Here is a 16416-nt window from a genome sequence, read left to right as displayed (position 1 = left end):
GGCATGTGACTGAGGTTGTGGACAGGTGTCTTTTATACTGATAACAAGTTCAAACAGTTGCCATTAATACAGGTAATGAGTGGAGGGCAGAGGAGCCTCTTAAAGAAGAAGATACAGGTCTGTGAGAGCCAGAAATCTTGCTTGTTTATAGGTGACCAAATACTTATTTTACACCATAATTTGCAAATAAATTCTTTAAAAAATCAGACAATGTGATTGTCTGGATTTGTTTCCACATTTTGTCTCTCATAGTTGAGGTATACCTATGATGACAATTACAGGCCTCTCTCATCTTTTTAAGTGGGAGAACTTGCACAATTGGTGGCTGACTAAATACTGACTTTGCCCCACTGTACGTAGAGTGGTATCCCATCAAGCACAGTGGAAGAGCTAAGGAGAATTTAAAAAAAATTGAACAGATACATTTCTAAACAAACAGAAATGCTTTCAGTTTTGACTACATAATTGGTAAAATGTGGTTTGAATTTTACTGTACACTTTTATGCATCTACAGTATATTCTGAGATACCTAAAGCACAGCTAAAGGCTCCTGTATGGCAGTTTAACAAGTCCCAAAACTATTATGTATTGTGCAAACCTTACAACATAAAAAAATGCTTACTGTTCCTTCCCTATCATTGCCACCCCATCACAAGAAGCTGAAATTAGGTGGACTTTACTAGCAGGATCAACAAGTATTTTTGACTGTTCATTGGGACTTAGAAAAAAGTGCAAGTATAGATGTATGATGTCATGCCCATACTTGGCCAATTACGTCATGCAGCAACCAATTGGGGAGATTCCAAGTAGTGATGGGAGTGCAGCAGGAAAGGATCACTGCAGTGAATGTCGGCAAAAATGTTAGTTAAAACAATTATATATTTTTAATGTTGCCCTTTACGCAACATTAAAAGACCCATTGCCTACTTAATGGTATTTTTTCAATTTAAATATATTTGATTTAAACAAGTTATACAGATCAAACAATCCACATCTTGTGCGAAAGAAAAAAGGAGAAATACAGCAATTAACATTTTGTAAATGATGTGTCCAAAAAACAACGCAACAAGGAATATAGATTTTTAGTGCACCCTGGGCTAGCATCACGTGTATGGACAAGATAGACTAATGATAGTTGAATGCCTGTGCATGGAGAAAAGGAAACAAGGAGAAAACTGAACAGTATTTTTTAAATAATTTTTTTGCATTGGTACATGTCTCCAAAGGCAGTGCCCAGCTATCTATAACCTTTAGCTTGCAAATTGGCCATAAAAATTAAAAAACTTCAATTAGATTAAAACTTTATGTTAAGGGTTTGCAGATTTTTTTCAAGTGTTCGAACTTTGCTTGGTTTGCACACCATTATTGTGGATGAAGACTCAGACTTCATCTTACATCTTAAAGTATATCTATAGCCAAAACTTTTAATTAAAGTTACAGATAGAGTGCAGCATAATTAGAACTCCTGTCAGGCTTTACTGCTATATAAGGCTCCATTGGAGAGATTTCGTCTTACACCCATTAACCTTTTCACCAGAAAGTAAGTAAAGGAATCTCTCCAAAATAAAAATAAAAATTTGCTATAGATACATCTTAATGCAGCACTTCAATTGTTAATTGTTCTCTGTGTGTCACGATTTAGCCTGTAGTTTTCCTGCCTATCTAATTCTTACCTCCTTGCTGCAGTGCATCTCCTAGTCTTCTGATTCTTTTCACATGTGTTGTTTGGCTTCTGTGCTCACCTATTAGTGTCACCTGCTATTATGTGGGTTTATATTTCCTTTCCCTTCCATCTCTTCTGGCCAGCTTCCCAGTTTGCTTACCTCTATAACACTTGCTCAGTGAAACTTGCATTGCCTAAGCAACTTCTTAGTTCTCTAAGCTTCTGTTTGCCTAGTGTTTCATGTATTCAGTGCCTGACTTTCCATGTACCAATGTAGGCTTCCTCTTCCATTTGTGCTTGACTGTTGCCTGCCCTGACCTCGCCTTGTTTCTTGGACCCTCTTCTGTCTCCTGCCATCTGTACTCTCTATATTGTCAGCTGGGCATACCTCGGGACTATGACCTGGCACCAGCTTGCTGCAACCAGGTCCACACCATCAGGTGCCCCCCGGAAACAGTCTGTGGCTTACACTCCACACCATGGGCAACCCTGGGTTGGAATTCTAGAAGGGCTCACTACCACAGAAACCTGACATTGAGCACTAGACAAGGGAGGATCCTGTTGTTTACGTGCCCCCCCCCCCCTCTCCCTTGATTCATTTAAAGAAGGTCTTGCATTCTGTGAAAAGAATACAAGACTTTTTGTGAATGAACAAGAGGAGGTGGCATATAAAGTGTCCGTTCACTGTACGAGAACTAGAACTCTCACAGTCACAGTGATGGAAGAAGAGAGCTGATTGCAGCATCATCAAGTATTTTTACACTACACAACAGCAAAGAAGACCTAGGATTACCATCAATAGATGTAATTCATTAATACAGAGCATATTCATTAATACAGAGTTTTTTCCTGTAAGTCCCTTTTACATAGCAGAAAGAGTTTGCACCAAGTATTGAATATCAGAAACCCAAGGAAGGATTTTACTAGCAGCAACCATATAAACAACATGCAATCAGAATCAGAAATTTAGAATAAAAAAAATAATAAATTCTCATATTGGTATACTTCTATTACTATACGTCTCATTGTGGCATACCTATTTGGCCACAATTCTTATATTAAAACACTTAGGAGTTGATTTACTTACGCCGTGTACACATGGCCGGATTACAGCTTAATATTTATTTATTTTTAATTCAAACATTTGTGACCTCCCAAACTGCAGACTTTAGAATTTAGTCTAAATGCTTTTAAAGGAAAATAAGTAACTGTCTTGGTTAAATTACGTTAGATATGAATTTTATGAAAGGAAATTCACAGAAACAACAGAATAACATTCTAAAATACTAATCAACTATGCATCACATAATAATAATCCCACAAACCAAAGAAAAAACACTTGAGCAAAATAGCGTTAGAGTGAGCAGCTGTAACTCCAAGCTGCAAAGAACAACAGAGGGCATGGCTCTGGGCAACAAAAACACAGTCTCAAACTCAAAATCCAATTCTGTTCTACAAAGTGATCTGGATGGGACCAGCTAACTAGCTTGAATAAATAAATAATATTTTGCAATTTTCTAGCATAATTCATGAGATTGATAAATGGAAACAAAATACTTATAAGCTGGTAATTTTATGAACTGCATATCAAGAAACATTTAGCCATTAGGTGTAAAAAACAGACAAAAAACTGTAAAGCCTCGTACACAGGGTACGTATTATATATTATATATACATATATATATATATATATATATATATATATATATATATATATATATACACAGTGCCTTGCGAAAGTATTCGGCCCCCTTGAACTTTTCAACCTTTCGCCACATTTCAGGCTTCAAACATAAAGATATAAAATTTTTCTTTTTTGTGAAGAATCACCAACAAGTGGGACACAATTGTGAAGTGGAACGAAATCTATTGGATTTTTTAAACTTTTTTAACTAATAAAAAAATGAAAAGTGGGGCGTGCAAAATTATTCGGCCCCCTTGCATTAATACTTTGTAGAGTCACCTTTTGCTGCGATTACAGCTGCAAGTCGCTTGGGGTATGTCTCTATCAGTTTTGCACATCGAGAGACTGAAATTCTTGCCCATTCTTCCTTGCAAAACAGCTCGAGCTCAGTGAGGTTGGATGGAGAGCATTTGTGAACAGCAGTTTTCAGCTCTTTCCACAGATTCTCGATTGGATTCAGGTCTGGACTTTGACTTGGCCATTCTAACACCTGGATACGTTTATTTGTGAACCATTCCTTTGTAGATTTTGCTGTATGTTTGGGATCATTGTCTTGTTGGAAGATAAATCTCCATCCCAGTTTCAGGTCTTTTGCAGACTCCAACAGGTTTTCATCCAGAATGGTCCTGTATTTGGCTGCATCCATCTTCCCCTCAATTTCAACCATCTTCCCTGTCCCTGCTGAAGAAAAGCAGGCCCAAACCATGATGCCGCCACCACCATGTTTGACAGTGGGGATGGTGTGTTGAGGGTGATGAGCTGTGTTGCTTTTACGCCAAACATATCGTTTTGCATTGTGGGCAAAAAGTTCAATTTTGGTTTCATCTGACCAGAGCACCTTCTTCCACATGTTTGGTGTGTCTCCCAGGTGGCTTGTGGCAAACTTTAGACGAGACTTTTTATGGATATCTTTGAGAAATGGCTTTCTTCTTGCCACTCTTCCATAAAGGTCAGATTTGTGCAGTGTACGACTGACTGTTGTCCTATGGACAGACTCTCCCACCTCAGCTGTAGTTCTCTGCAGTTCATCCAGAGTGATCATGGGCCTCTTGGCTGCATCTCTGATCAGTCTTCTCCTTGTCTGAGCTGAAAGTTTAGAGGGACGGCCAGGTCTTGGTAGATTTGCAGTGGTCTGATACTCCTTCCATTTCAAAATGATCGCTTGCACAGTGCTTCTTGGGATGTTTAAACTTGGGAAATCTTTTTGTATCCAAATCCGGCTTTAAACTTCTCCACAACAGTATTACGGACCTGCCTGGTGTGTTCCTTGGTCTTCATGATGCTCTCTGCGCTTTCAACAGAACCCTGAGTCTATCACAGAGCAGGTGCATTTATACAGAGACTTGATTACACACAGGTGGATTCTATTTATCACCATCAGTCATTTAGGACAACATTGGATCATTCAGAGATCCTCGCTGAACTTCTGGAGTGAGTTTGCTGCACTGAAAGTAAAGGGGCCGAATAATTTTGCACGCACCACTTTTCAGTTTTTTATTTGCTAAAAAAGTTTAAATTATCCAATAGATTTCGTTCCACTTCACAATTGTGTCCCACTTGTTGGTGATTCTTCACAAAAAATTTAAATTTTATATCTTTATGTTTGAAGCCTGAAATGTGGCAAAAGGTTGAAAAGTTCAAGGGGGCCGAATACTTTCGCAAGGCACTGTACATATACATATATATATATATATATTTATATATCTTATACAATTGCGACACAAGTCATATTGTAATTGAATGGTATTAAAAATTATTTTCAATGTGCAGTGCTGTAATTTTCTGAAAAATGCAATTCAATATAACAACCTGGAGGCGGGCTGTTCACAGATGGTGTACAGAACGTCCCCCAGAAATTATAAAAAACACTCCCATACAGATTTACTCTGCATATGGACACAGGCAAACAAACAGCTATTCCTTCAGAGTTATCAAAAGATAGGAATCTGCAACAAAGTTAGCAAAAATCCTTGCAATGTACATAGATCAACCAGAGAGGAATGTTTTTTTTTCTCAACAAAAGTGGAGTTACTCTTAAATCTTATCTCAGGGGCTTTATTATTCTATTAGGTAAAGAGGATGGCTAAATAATTTAGGGGGGGGGGGGGGGAGTCCTATTCTCTGTGCTAAAGATTTAGGAGATATGGACATAGGATAAGTGATTTTGTGCAGATATACTGTATATAATAAGGTTTTCACATATCATACCATACAAATTGTTTAAAGTCCTATGAAGGCAGTGGTTTATTGTATATAGTTTAACAACCAAGTGAAGAACTGTAGTGAAAACACTGAAAGTGTATGTTTGCAGCATACCTTTGTTCCAAAAAGTCCAATGTCGCCTTCCTTGCCATGTACACCAAGGACACCCTGGAAGTTCACATTTGATAAATTTGGAGTTAGACTGTGAATGCAGAGAACAGCAAACAGAATGGAGCAAAACATTCTTTCAATTATAACTCACATCTTTTCCATGACGACCTCGAACACCGGGAATACCAGACAATCCTATTATACCCTGTATAAAAAAAACAAAAAAACAATATGTTTAATATTGACTCTGTTTTATTTATTTATTGAATCCAAAAATTGTTATAGTCAATATATTTTTAACACATGTGAACATGGTGTAGATAAGGGTGGTATTGGTACCAGATCTGTTATAAAACCTGCAAATGAGTGCCAAGAAAAGACTTGGACGGGGTACAGTATTGTAAACTGTAGTGCCAGAATTTCTTTATCGTGTTCCAGAAAATGATTATACAATAATCAATGATGGCACTATTATTTTAAGAACATATATGTAAGACGGCTTTCACACCAAGCCGCCCATAGTGTTGGCGGTAAAACGCCGCTATTTTTAGCGGCGTTTTACCGTCGGATTTGCAGCGCATTTCGCCCGCCAACGGGGCGCTTTTACCCCCCACTAGCGGCCCAGAAAGGGTTAAAACCGCCCGCAATATGCCGCAATAGCGGGGAGCAGCGGTGGAGGAGCGGTAAACACACCGCTCCTTTACCACTCCAAAGCTGCTGGCAGGACTTTTCCTGACATCCTGCCAGCGCAACGGAGCAACAGTTTAAGGGCGGATTGCAGGTGCTATTTCTAACGCTATAGCGCCTACAAAACGCCCTCGGTGTGAAAGGGGTCTGAATTTGCCAGATGTGGAACCAAACATCCAAATGGGTAACAAATATACAGATTTTAACAGATATTTTACTGCATTTTATTTTGGCTAGATACTCTATCACAATAAACAGAAATTTAATTTCAGAGCCAAATAGGACAAATCAACTCTAAGACCTTGTACACACGGTCGGACATTCCAACGGGAAATGTCCGATCGGACCGTGTTGTCGGATAATCCGACTGTGTGTGGGCTCCATCGGACTGTTTCCATAGGAATATCCGACGGACAAAGTTTTAGAGCTGGGCTATAAAACTTTCCGACAACATGATCCGATCGGACTTTGTCCGATTGTGTGTAGAGAATTCCAATTGAACAAAGTGCCACGCATGCTCTGATCAAATTCCTAGACCAAAGCTATTGGCTACTAGCCTGAACGTAGTCCCGTCCTAACGAAATAACGTTATCACGTTACGTACGATCGGATTTTCCGACAACTTTGTCCGACCGTGTGTATGCAACACAAGTTTCGGACAAAATCCGTCAGACAAAATCCGACAGATTTTGTTGTTGGAATGTCCGACCGTGTGTACAAGGGCTAAAAGATACAGACTACGCAACTGGACTTGTATCACAAATATGAAAATGACTAAATTTTATTTTGTAGTGTTAAGAATACAAATTATATATAGTTCAATTTGTAACTTTCAACAATACAAAAAATATTATTAAGGTGAAATGGTCACACAACAATCTTCTCAAGGGAAAAAAAAAATCAAGTTTAGAGTTAGAAATTGAAAAACGATTATGTATAATATAGCATATTAGGTAAAATACAGTCGAGTCATGATATCAATATACATATAGGTGTTTTGAAATAAAAAAAAAAAACATAACTGTATAACTAAAGAAAAGCATTGTGTGACACTCCAGTTTTTTCCAGTAAATCATTATCGAGGGGAGAAAGGAGTAATAGAGTAATAAAGCCATCATTAAAAAGAAGAGAAAAAATTTAAAAATCAATAGATTACATCAAATACATTATATACTGTACATATACAAACTAGAACAGGGTAAATGACTGTTATACCAACTTTTATAAAATGTGTGGTTCCCTCCACCCAGTCTATGTCTGGATAATTAAAATCCCCCATTATGATAACACTTCCCATCCTTGCTGCTAATCCAACTTGTGATACTCCCAGTAATATTTTCCCCTTAGCTTCATCCCTTTGGAGCTCTACCCATAAGGATTCCACCTCTTCCCTAGCCCCCTTAGTGATGTAATTTCTCACATTCACTTGTACATTATTCTTGATATATAGGCATATCCCTCCCCTTTTTTACGCTCTCTATCCCTGTGATAAAGGGTATACCCTTGAATGTTTGCCAGCCAATCATGAGAGCAGTTGAACCAGGTCTCTGAAATTCCCACAAAATCCAAATCCTCCTTGTACAACAGTAGCTCTAGTTCACCCATTTTGTCCGCCAGCTCCTGGCATTGGTGAACATGCCAAGTAGTTTAGACCGGTCACATACTATACTATTATTGGGTGTTCAGAGATTGCAACTAAGACTTGTTACTATACTTACCTTTGGTTTATGTGCTTTAGTCAACCTACCACTAATGCCCCCAATACTCCCCTCTGAAATATGTTCTGCGCTGACTATCTCTGGGCCCTCCCCCCATTGCCTAGTTTAAAAACCCCTTTAACTTCTTGGCCATGTTTATCCCAGCTGATCTTTACCCTCCTCACTTAGGTGCAGTCCATCCCTTCTATAGTACTGGTGATCGACTGAAAAGTCGGTCCAGTCCTCCAGAAACCCAAACCCCTTCTTACTACACCAGCTCTTCAGCCATTTGTTTACATCCCTAATCTCCCTCTGCCTTTCTGGTGTAGCTGTATGTACCAGTAGTATTCCTGAGAATACTACCTTGGAGGTCCTTTTCCTCAATTTAGCTCCCAAGTCCCTAAATTGTTCTTTAGGACACTGCATCTGCCTCTGACTTTGTCATTGTTGAGAACGTGCACATAATAGCCGGGTCTTCCCCAGCCCCTCCCAGTAATCTGTCTACAAGATCCGTGATGCGCCGAACCTGAGCGCTCAGTAGACTTTATTAAGTCTAAAGTATGGAAATTAACAGATGGATTTAGACACCATAAATATGCCAGTTCTTAACTTTCCTGCCACCTACAGTGGTGTGAAAAAGTGTTTGCCCCCTTCCTCATTTCCTGTTCCTTTGCATGTTTGTCACACTTAAGTGTTTCGGAACATCAAACCAATTTAAACAATAGTCAAGAACAACACAAGTAAACACAAAATGCAATTTGTAAATGAAGGTGTTTATTATTAAAGGTGAAAAAAAATCCAAACCATCATGGCCCTGTGTGAAAAAGTGATTGCCCCCCTTGTTAAAACATACTATAACTGTGGTTGTCCACACCTGAGTTCAATTTCTCTAGCCACACCCAGGCCTGATTATTGCCACACCTGTTCACAATCAAGGCATCACTTAAATAGGAGCTGCTTGACACAGTAAGGTCCACCAGAAGATCCTTAAAAGCTACACATCATGCCGAGACCCAAAGAAATTCAGGAACAATTGAGAAAGAAAGTAATTGAGATCTATCAGTCTGGAAAGAGTTATAAAGCCATTTCCAAAGCTTTGGGAATCCAGCGAACCACAGTGAGAGCCATTATCCACAAATGGCGAAGACATGGAACAGTGGTGAACCTTCCCAGGAGTGGCCGGCCGCCCAAAATTACCCCAAGAGCGCAGCGACGACTCATCCAAGAGGTCACAAAAGACCCCACAACAACGTCCAAGGAACTGCAGGCCTCACTTGCCTCAGTTAAGGTCAGCGTTCATGCCTCCACCATCAGGAAAAGACTGGGCAAAAATGGCCTGCATGGCAGAGTTCCAAGGAGAAAACCACTGCTGAGCAAAAAGAACATCAAAGCTCGTCTCAATTTCTCCACAACACATCTTGATGATCCCCAAGACTTTTGGGACAACATTCTGTGGACCGATGAGACAAAAGTGGAACTCTTTGGAAGGTGTGTGTCCAAGTATATCTGGCGTAGAAGGAACACTGCATTTCATAAAAAGAACATTATACCAACAGTAAAATATGGTGGTGGCAGTGTGATGGTCTGGGGCTGTTTTGCTGCTTCAGGACCTGGAAGACTTGCCGTGATAAAAGGAACTATGAATTCTGCTGTCTACCAAGAGATCCTGAAGGAGAATGTCCGACCATCTGTTCGTGTACTCAAGCTGAAACGAACTTGGGTTCTGCAGCATGACAATGATCCTAAACACACCAGCAAGTCCACCACCGAATGGCTGAAGAAAAACAAAATGAAGACTTTGGAGTGGCCTAGCCAAAGTCCTGACCTGAATCCTATTGAGATGTTGTGGTATGACCTTAAAAAGGCCGTTCATGCTCGAAAACCCTCTAATGTAACTGAATTAGGACAATTCTGCAAAGATGAGTGGGCCAAAATTCCTCCAGGACGCTGTAAAAGCCTCATTGCACGTTATCGCAAACGCTTGGTTGCAGTTGTTGCTGCTAAGGGTGGCCCAACCAGTTATTAGGTTTAGGGGGCAATCACTTTTTCACACAGGGCCATGATGGTTTGGATTTTTTTTCACCTTTAATAATAAACACCTTCATTTACAAATTGCATTTTGTGTTTACTTGTGTTGTCCTTGACTATTGTTTAAATTGGTTTGATGTTCCGAAACACTTAAGTGTGACAAACATGCAAAGGAACAGGAAATGAGGAAGGGGGCAAACACTTTTTCACACCACTGTATGTAATAGCAGAAAACCCCTGAAATTCCAATGTAACTATACATAATATGACATTTCATACTAACTATGCTCCCACATGAGAGCCCACTAGTCTGATGATTGACCACAGTGTCAATCACTGTTTCCCTATACTCAGAAATACTGAATCTTTTTACAAAGCTCTAGTGGTGTAGTAGTAGTAGGGACGTGGAAGAAAAGTAACAGCAAGTGCCCTTTAGTTCCATTATTTTGCCACAGTGCTGTGACATGCCATGCCAAAATGGAGGAGTTAGCCAAGCTACATCTCCCATGGCAAAATAGAGGCAATTATTGTATCACGTTTCGTGCACTGTAGCAAACTAAAGAGTGTATTAGCTGAGCATATAGTGTACCATGCTTTGGGGTTAACATGGGCTAATATCAGGCTAATAGTGTTGGAGGAAAAATAAACCAACATTTTTTTGCTCTGGGGCATTAAGTACAATGCAATCACTGCCTTATTTTTCTATGGTACATGCAGCACAGCTGCAGTAGGAAACAAATCAGAGGTGCCAGAGATGTTAATGAGATAAAAAAAATGCCCCAAACTTTCTATTTACTTTTCTTATGCACATTGCAGCACCCAGGGAACAATGTAAATCTGGCCTTACAGGATGATAGAGAAAACTCCCCTTACTAGTAGAAAGTCTGCAGAGAGGGCTTAGCACTTTTTTTTTTTACTGTGTATCCTCCATGTAACCGGAGAGAGACATTTTTCTTAGTACTTAAGGGATGGGTGGGACTTGTTTGGGAGGAGCAGAAGAGACCTCCAGAAATTAATGCAAGACCTGTGAGGGCTCTCCTCTTCTGGGGGAGACTTAGTCTGCTGCTGAGGGCTTCAACCCTGAAATAGGAAAGGAAGCTGAAGAATGTGTTTTTACAATTGTGGTCACCGCAATGCCACCTTTCACCTTACTGGACAGTTTTTAGAGAAATACTCTTGCATGGGGCTAGTTGCAAAATGTAAGGATTGTTATGATCTTGCTGCATACCAGGTCTATGGGACTATATGCTATTCCCATTGCTGCAGACTGTTTACAAATATTTCAAGTAAATATGTTGTTTGCAAAAGTTGGCCTTTGTTTAGTGTGATGAGTGAGAATTCCTAGGCTAGTGCAGCAAAAGGTAATGAGTACAGGGCTGTAATCAGCTGGGATAAAGTGAGTATAAAGTAATGTGCAGGACTAAGAGATTTTGTCCGAAACTGGTGTTGAACCAGTCGGTCGGACAAAGTTGTCGGAAAATCCGATCGCTCATAACGTGATGACTTTATTTTGTTACGACGGGACTACGTTCAGGCTAGTAGCCAATAGCTTTGGTCTAGGAATTTGATCTGAGCATGCGTGGCACTTTGTCCAATTGGAATTCTCTACAAATGATCGGACTAAGGCCGCGTACACACGCGCGGACTGTTCGCCCAACCTTGTTCGGCAAACAGTTTGTCAAACAGTCCGCTCAAAATTTGCATGAGCGGACTTGCCCACACACGAGCGGACTGTTTGACGAACAAGGTTGGGCAAACAGTTCGCTCAACTTTTGAAATGAACGGACTCGCCCACGTAAGGAGGAGGCAAATCCGCCCATTTCGAGCGCGTGTACAGGTAGGCGGGGCCCGCGAAGGAGACGTCGCGGGCTCCGCCGCCTGGAATGGGCTTAAAGGGGAACCCCAACGCCGAAAAAAATCGGCGTGGGGGTTCCCCCCAAGTCCACACCAGACCCTTGTCCGAGCACGCTACCCGGCCGGCCAGGAAAGGGGGGCGAGCGAGCGCGCCCCCCCCCTCCTGAGCCGTACCAGGCCGCGTGCCCTCAACATGGGGGGGTGCCTTGGGGAAGGGGGGGCCGCGCGGCCCCCCCACCCCAAAGCACCTTGTCCCCATGTTGATGAGGACAAGGGCCTCTTCCCGACAACCCTGGCCGTTGGTTGTCGGGGTCTGCGGGCGGGGGGCTTATCGGAATCCGGGAGCCCCCTTTAAGAAGGGGGCCCCCGGATACCGGCCCCCCACCCTATGTGAATGAGTATGGGGTACAATGTACCCCTACCCATTCACCTGTGAAATAAAGTACAAATAAAAACACAACACAGGGGGAAAAAATATTTTATTGCACAGCCGGGGGTCTTCCGTCTTCGGGGGTCTTCTCGCCGGACTCCTCCGCTATGTGTGTGTAGCTCTTTTGCCAGCGGAGGAGTCCGGCTTTCTTCCTCCCCGCCGCCGGCCTCTTCTCCCGACTTCGGGGGTCTTGTCCCCCTCTTCGGTTCTTCTGCCGGGCCACCGCGCCTGGTCCGGTGGCCCGGTCTTCTGTCGCCGTCTTCCGTTCTTCTGTCGCCGCCTTCGGTTCTTCTGCCGGGCCACCGCGCCTTCTTGTAGCTCTTTTACAGGCGGTGGCCCGGTCTTCTGTCGCCGTCGCCGCCTTCCGTTCGTGTTCTTCTTCTTGTTCTTCTTGTTCTTCTCCAGGCGATGTTGACACGTCGCTCCCTCCGGCCGGAATGCCAGAGCCGCCCTGCGCTGTGACTTATATAGTGACAATGGGGGGGGGTCACATGGTATATGTCACATGGGTTGATGTCACATGGTGACCCCGCCCCCTTACGATGTCATAGTCCCCATGTGACATCAACCCATGTGACCAACCCATGTGACATATACCATGTGACCCCGCCCCATTGTCACTATATAAGTGACCGCACAGCGCGTCCCCGGCATTCCGGCCGGAGAGCTCGTCGAGTCAACATCGCCTGGAGAAGAACAAGAAGAACAAGAAGAAGAACAAGAACGGAAGGCGGCGACGGCGACAGAAGACCGGGCCACCGCCTGTAAAAGAGCTACAAGAAGGCGCGGTGGCCCGGCAGAAGAACCGAAGGCGGCGACAGAAGAACGGAAGACGGCGACAGAAGACCGGGCCACCGGACCAGGCGCGGTGGCCCGGCAGAAGAACCGAAGAGGGGGACAAGACCCCCGAAGTCGGGAGAAGAGGCCGGCGGCGGGGAGGAAGAAAGCCGGACTCCTCCGCTGGCAAAAGAGCTACACACACATAGCGGAGGAGTCCGGCGAGAAGACCCCCGAAGACGGAAGACCCCCGGCTGTGCAATAAAATATTTTTTCCCCCTGTGTTGTGTTTTTATTTGTACTTTATTTCACAGGTGAATGGGTAGGGGTACATTGTACCCCATACTCATTCACATAGGGTGGGGGGCCGGTATCCGGGGGCCCCCTTCTTAAAGGGGGCTCCCGGATTCCGATAAGCCCCCCGCCCGCAGACCCCGACAACCAACGGCCAGGGTTGTCGGGAAGAGGCCCTTGTCCTCATCAACATGGGGACAAGGTGCTTTGGGGTGGGGGGGCCGCGCGGCCCCCCCCTTCCCCAAGGCACCCCCCCATGTTGAGGGCACGCGGCCTGGTACGGCTCAGGAGGGGGGGGGCGCGCTCGCTCGCCCCCCTTTCCTGGCCGGCCGGGTAGCGTGCTCGGACAAGGGTCTGGTGTGGACTTGGGGGGAACCCCCACGCCGATTTTTTTCGGCGTTGGGGTTCCCCTTTAAGCCCATTCCAGGCGGCGGAGCCCGCGACGTCTCCTTCGCGGGCCCCGCCTACCTGTACACGCGCTCGAAATGGGCGGACTTTCCGAGCGGGAACAGTCCGCTCATTTCGAAAGTACAGCGGACAGGCCCACACACGGGCGGACTGTTCGCTCAAACACAGTTTCAGCGGACAGTTTTTCGGAATTTCCGAAAGACTTTGTCCGTCCAACTGTCCGCTGAAACTGTCCGCTGAAAGCCCACACACGAGCGGACTGTCCGCCCAAACACTGTTCAGCGGACAAGGTTGGGCGAACAGTCCGCCCGTGTGTACGCGGCCTAAGTCCGATCAGATCATGTTGTGGGAAAATTTTATAGCCCAGCTCTAAAACTTTGTCGGTCGGATATTCTGACGGAAACAGTCTGATGGAGCCCACACACGGTTGGATTATCCGACAACGCGGTCCGATTGGACATTTTCCGTCGGAATTTCCGACCGTGTGTACAAGGGCTAAGACCTGCATCACATACTAACTCATTATGAAATACTTACCTTAGGTCTAAGCCCTCGCAGCGGCGCCCCCACACCTCTGAGACGGCTGACATCTTCCCTGGTGTTTCTCCTGGGTTTGTGTGCTTTGGTGCTGTGACCAGAACCACGATGACATCACATATGCACACGTGAGCTGCTGGTCATGCAACAGGGCCTTGAAGAAACAGCACGGGCAGTCATTTCTTCAGAGCGCATGTGCCAATAATGTTGGCGTGTATAGTTAAGTGTATTATAGACATAGCTTTAGGTATAATTAAAAAGGAAGACTTTACTTCCTCTTTAATAGTTTTTCTCCAAAAAATGATGATGTCAAAGAGTAAGAAAGGCCCACAATGGAGGTGGAACATATCAAAACATCAATGACAAAAACAAAGATATCTTACTATTACAGTATACCACACAGTCATCTACAATTAAAGAGGATTGCTATATAAAGTACAAGTTCAACATAGCAACAAAAACTCTTGTAAAAACATACAAGCAATCCTATGCAGGGGCACTCAACAAGGGGAGGGAATAGAATCTCAACATCCCCACCACCCACTGGCCAGCTGACGTACTTTTGAAGTAGCTAGGTAGGATCAAGGAAACAAAAGAAAGGAAAGGAAAAAAGAAGAGAGTGAAAAAAAGGGAAGGGGGGAGTAGAAGAAAAGAGAAGGGGGAGAAGAAGAAAAGGTAAAGAATAGAAGATCAGGGAAAGAAAAGGAAAAAAAATGGTTGTTTTCCGGAATCCCACCTTTTTAGTCCGCACTCATCAATCATCTGGAAGTTGAAAGTATTTAATCCAAGGATTCCAAACATTATTATTATTCAGGATTTATATAGCGCCAGCAATTTACACAGCGCTTTACAATATAAAAAAGACAATACAGTTACAATACAATAAAATACAAGAGGATTAAGAGGGCCCTGCTCAGAAGAGCTTACAATCTAATAGGGTGGGGCAGGTGGTACAAAAGGTTATAACTGTCGGGAATGAGCTGATGGAAGTGGTAGGAGATTAGTTGGAGATGTGATAGGCTTCCCTGAATAGATGAGTTTTCAGGGATCGCCTGAAGGTAGCAAGAGTAGGGGAAACCCGGACCAGTGGAGGTAGTGAGTTCCAGAGGATTGGAGAGGCTCTGGAGAAATCCTGAAGATGAGCATGGGAGGAGGAGACGAGAGAGCTTGAGAGTAGGAGGTCTTGAGAATAACAGAGGGGATGATTTGGGTGATATTTGGAGACAAGATTGGTGATGTAGCTCGGGGAAGAGTTGTGAATGGCTTTGTATGTTGTGGTTAGTATTTTGAATTTAATTCAATCACCCAGCGAATTTAGTTCGCTGGGTGATTGAGAGCCAGTGTAGGGATTGGAGGAGAGGGTTGGCAGACACTGAGTGGTTGGTAAGGTGGATAAGTCTGGCAGCAGCATTCATGATAGACTTCAGAGGCCAATGAGAAGGGAGTTGCAATAGTCAAGGCGAGATATAACAAGGGAGTGAATGAGGAGCTTGGTGGTTTCATTTGTTAAAAAGAGGCGAATTTTAGAGATGTTATGGAGGTGAAATCTACAAACTTTTGACAACGATTGGACAAACATGGTCTAACCTAGCAGAACTATCTTTCAATATACTGACCAGCTTTTCATTGAGCATGATACATGTCAGCTTGCGTTTCATAGCAGCTAGATCAACCACTGATTTCTTCCATGCTATGGTGATTTTTGCCACAAGAAACATAAAATAGATTAAGGTCTGAGCCAGGGGCGGATCCAGGGGGGCAACAGGGCAATTGCCCCCCTGAAAATAGCACACTGACTGACATGATCTGATTGTCAGTCACTTGCAGGCTGCAGTGCTGCTATGCCCGAGTCTCTCTCTCTGTCTCATCAGCCAATCAGCGGCACAGAGAGAGAGACTCTAGTGTGTTACATGGCACCTGGACCAGGAGGAGCGTGGAGGTGGGTGGAGCTAAGCCATTGGCTTGGCAACCCTGCACTCGTTGCTAGCGCCTGGGCCGCCTGGCGTCTAGCAACGAGTGACGTCATTGAATCAGCCACGTGACT

At 43.6% G+C, this 16416-nt stretch overlaps 1 protein-coding gene across 1 annotated transcript in view; it reads right to left on the bottom strand.

The window, feature by feature from the left end:
* LOC143996868 (uncharacterized) overlaps window positions 1-16416 on the bottom strand; it is a 127459-nt gene that overhangs the window by 30522 nt on the left and 80521 nt on the right. Inside the window, exons 18-19 of the mRNA XM_077492158.1 lie at window positions 5812-5865; window positions 5664-5717 (exon numbers count right to left, since the gene is read on the bottom strand). Of these exons, the coding sequence (XP_077348284.1) occupies window positions 5664-5717; window positions 5812-5865 (108 nt within the window). The remainder of the gene's footprint in view (window positions 1-5663; window positions 5718-5811; window positions 5866-16416) is intronic.

This window comes from Lithobates pipiens, unplaced genomic scaffold, assembly GCF_037356315.1.
Source record: "Lithobates pipiens isolate NorthernLeopardFrog02 unplaced genomic scaffold, aLitPip1_a1.2 Scaffold_19, whole genome shotgun sequence".
Lineage (NCBI taxonomy): Eukaryota > Metazoa > Chordata > Amphibia > Anura > Ranidae > Lithobates > Lithobates pipiens.
The sequence above is the reverse complement of the archived record's forward strand: the minus strand, read 5'-3'. Positions and strand labels throughout refer to the sequence as shown.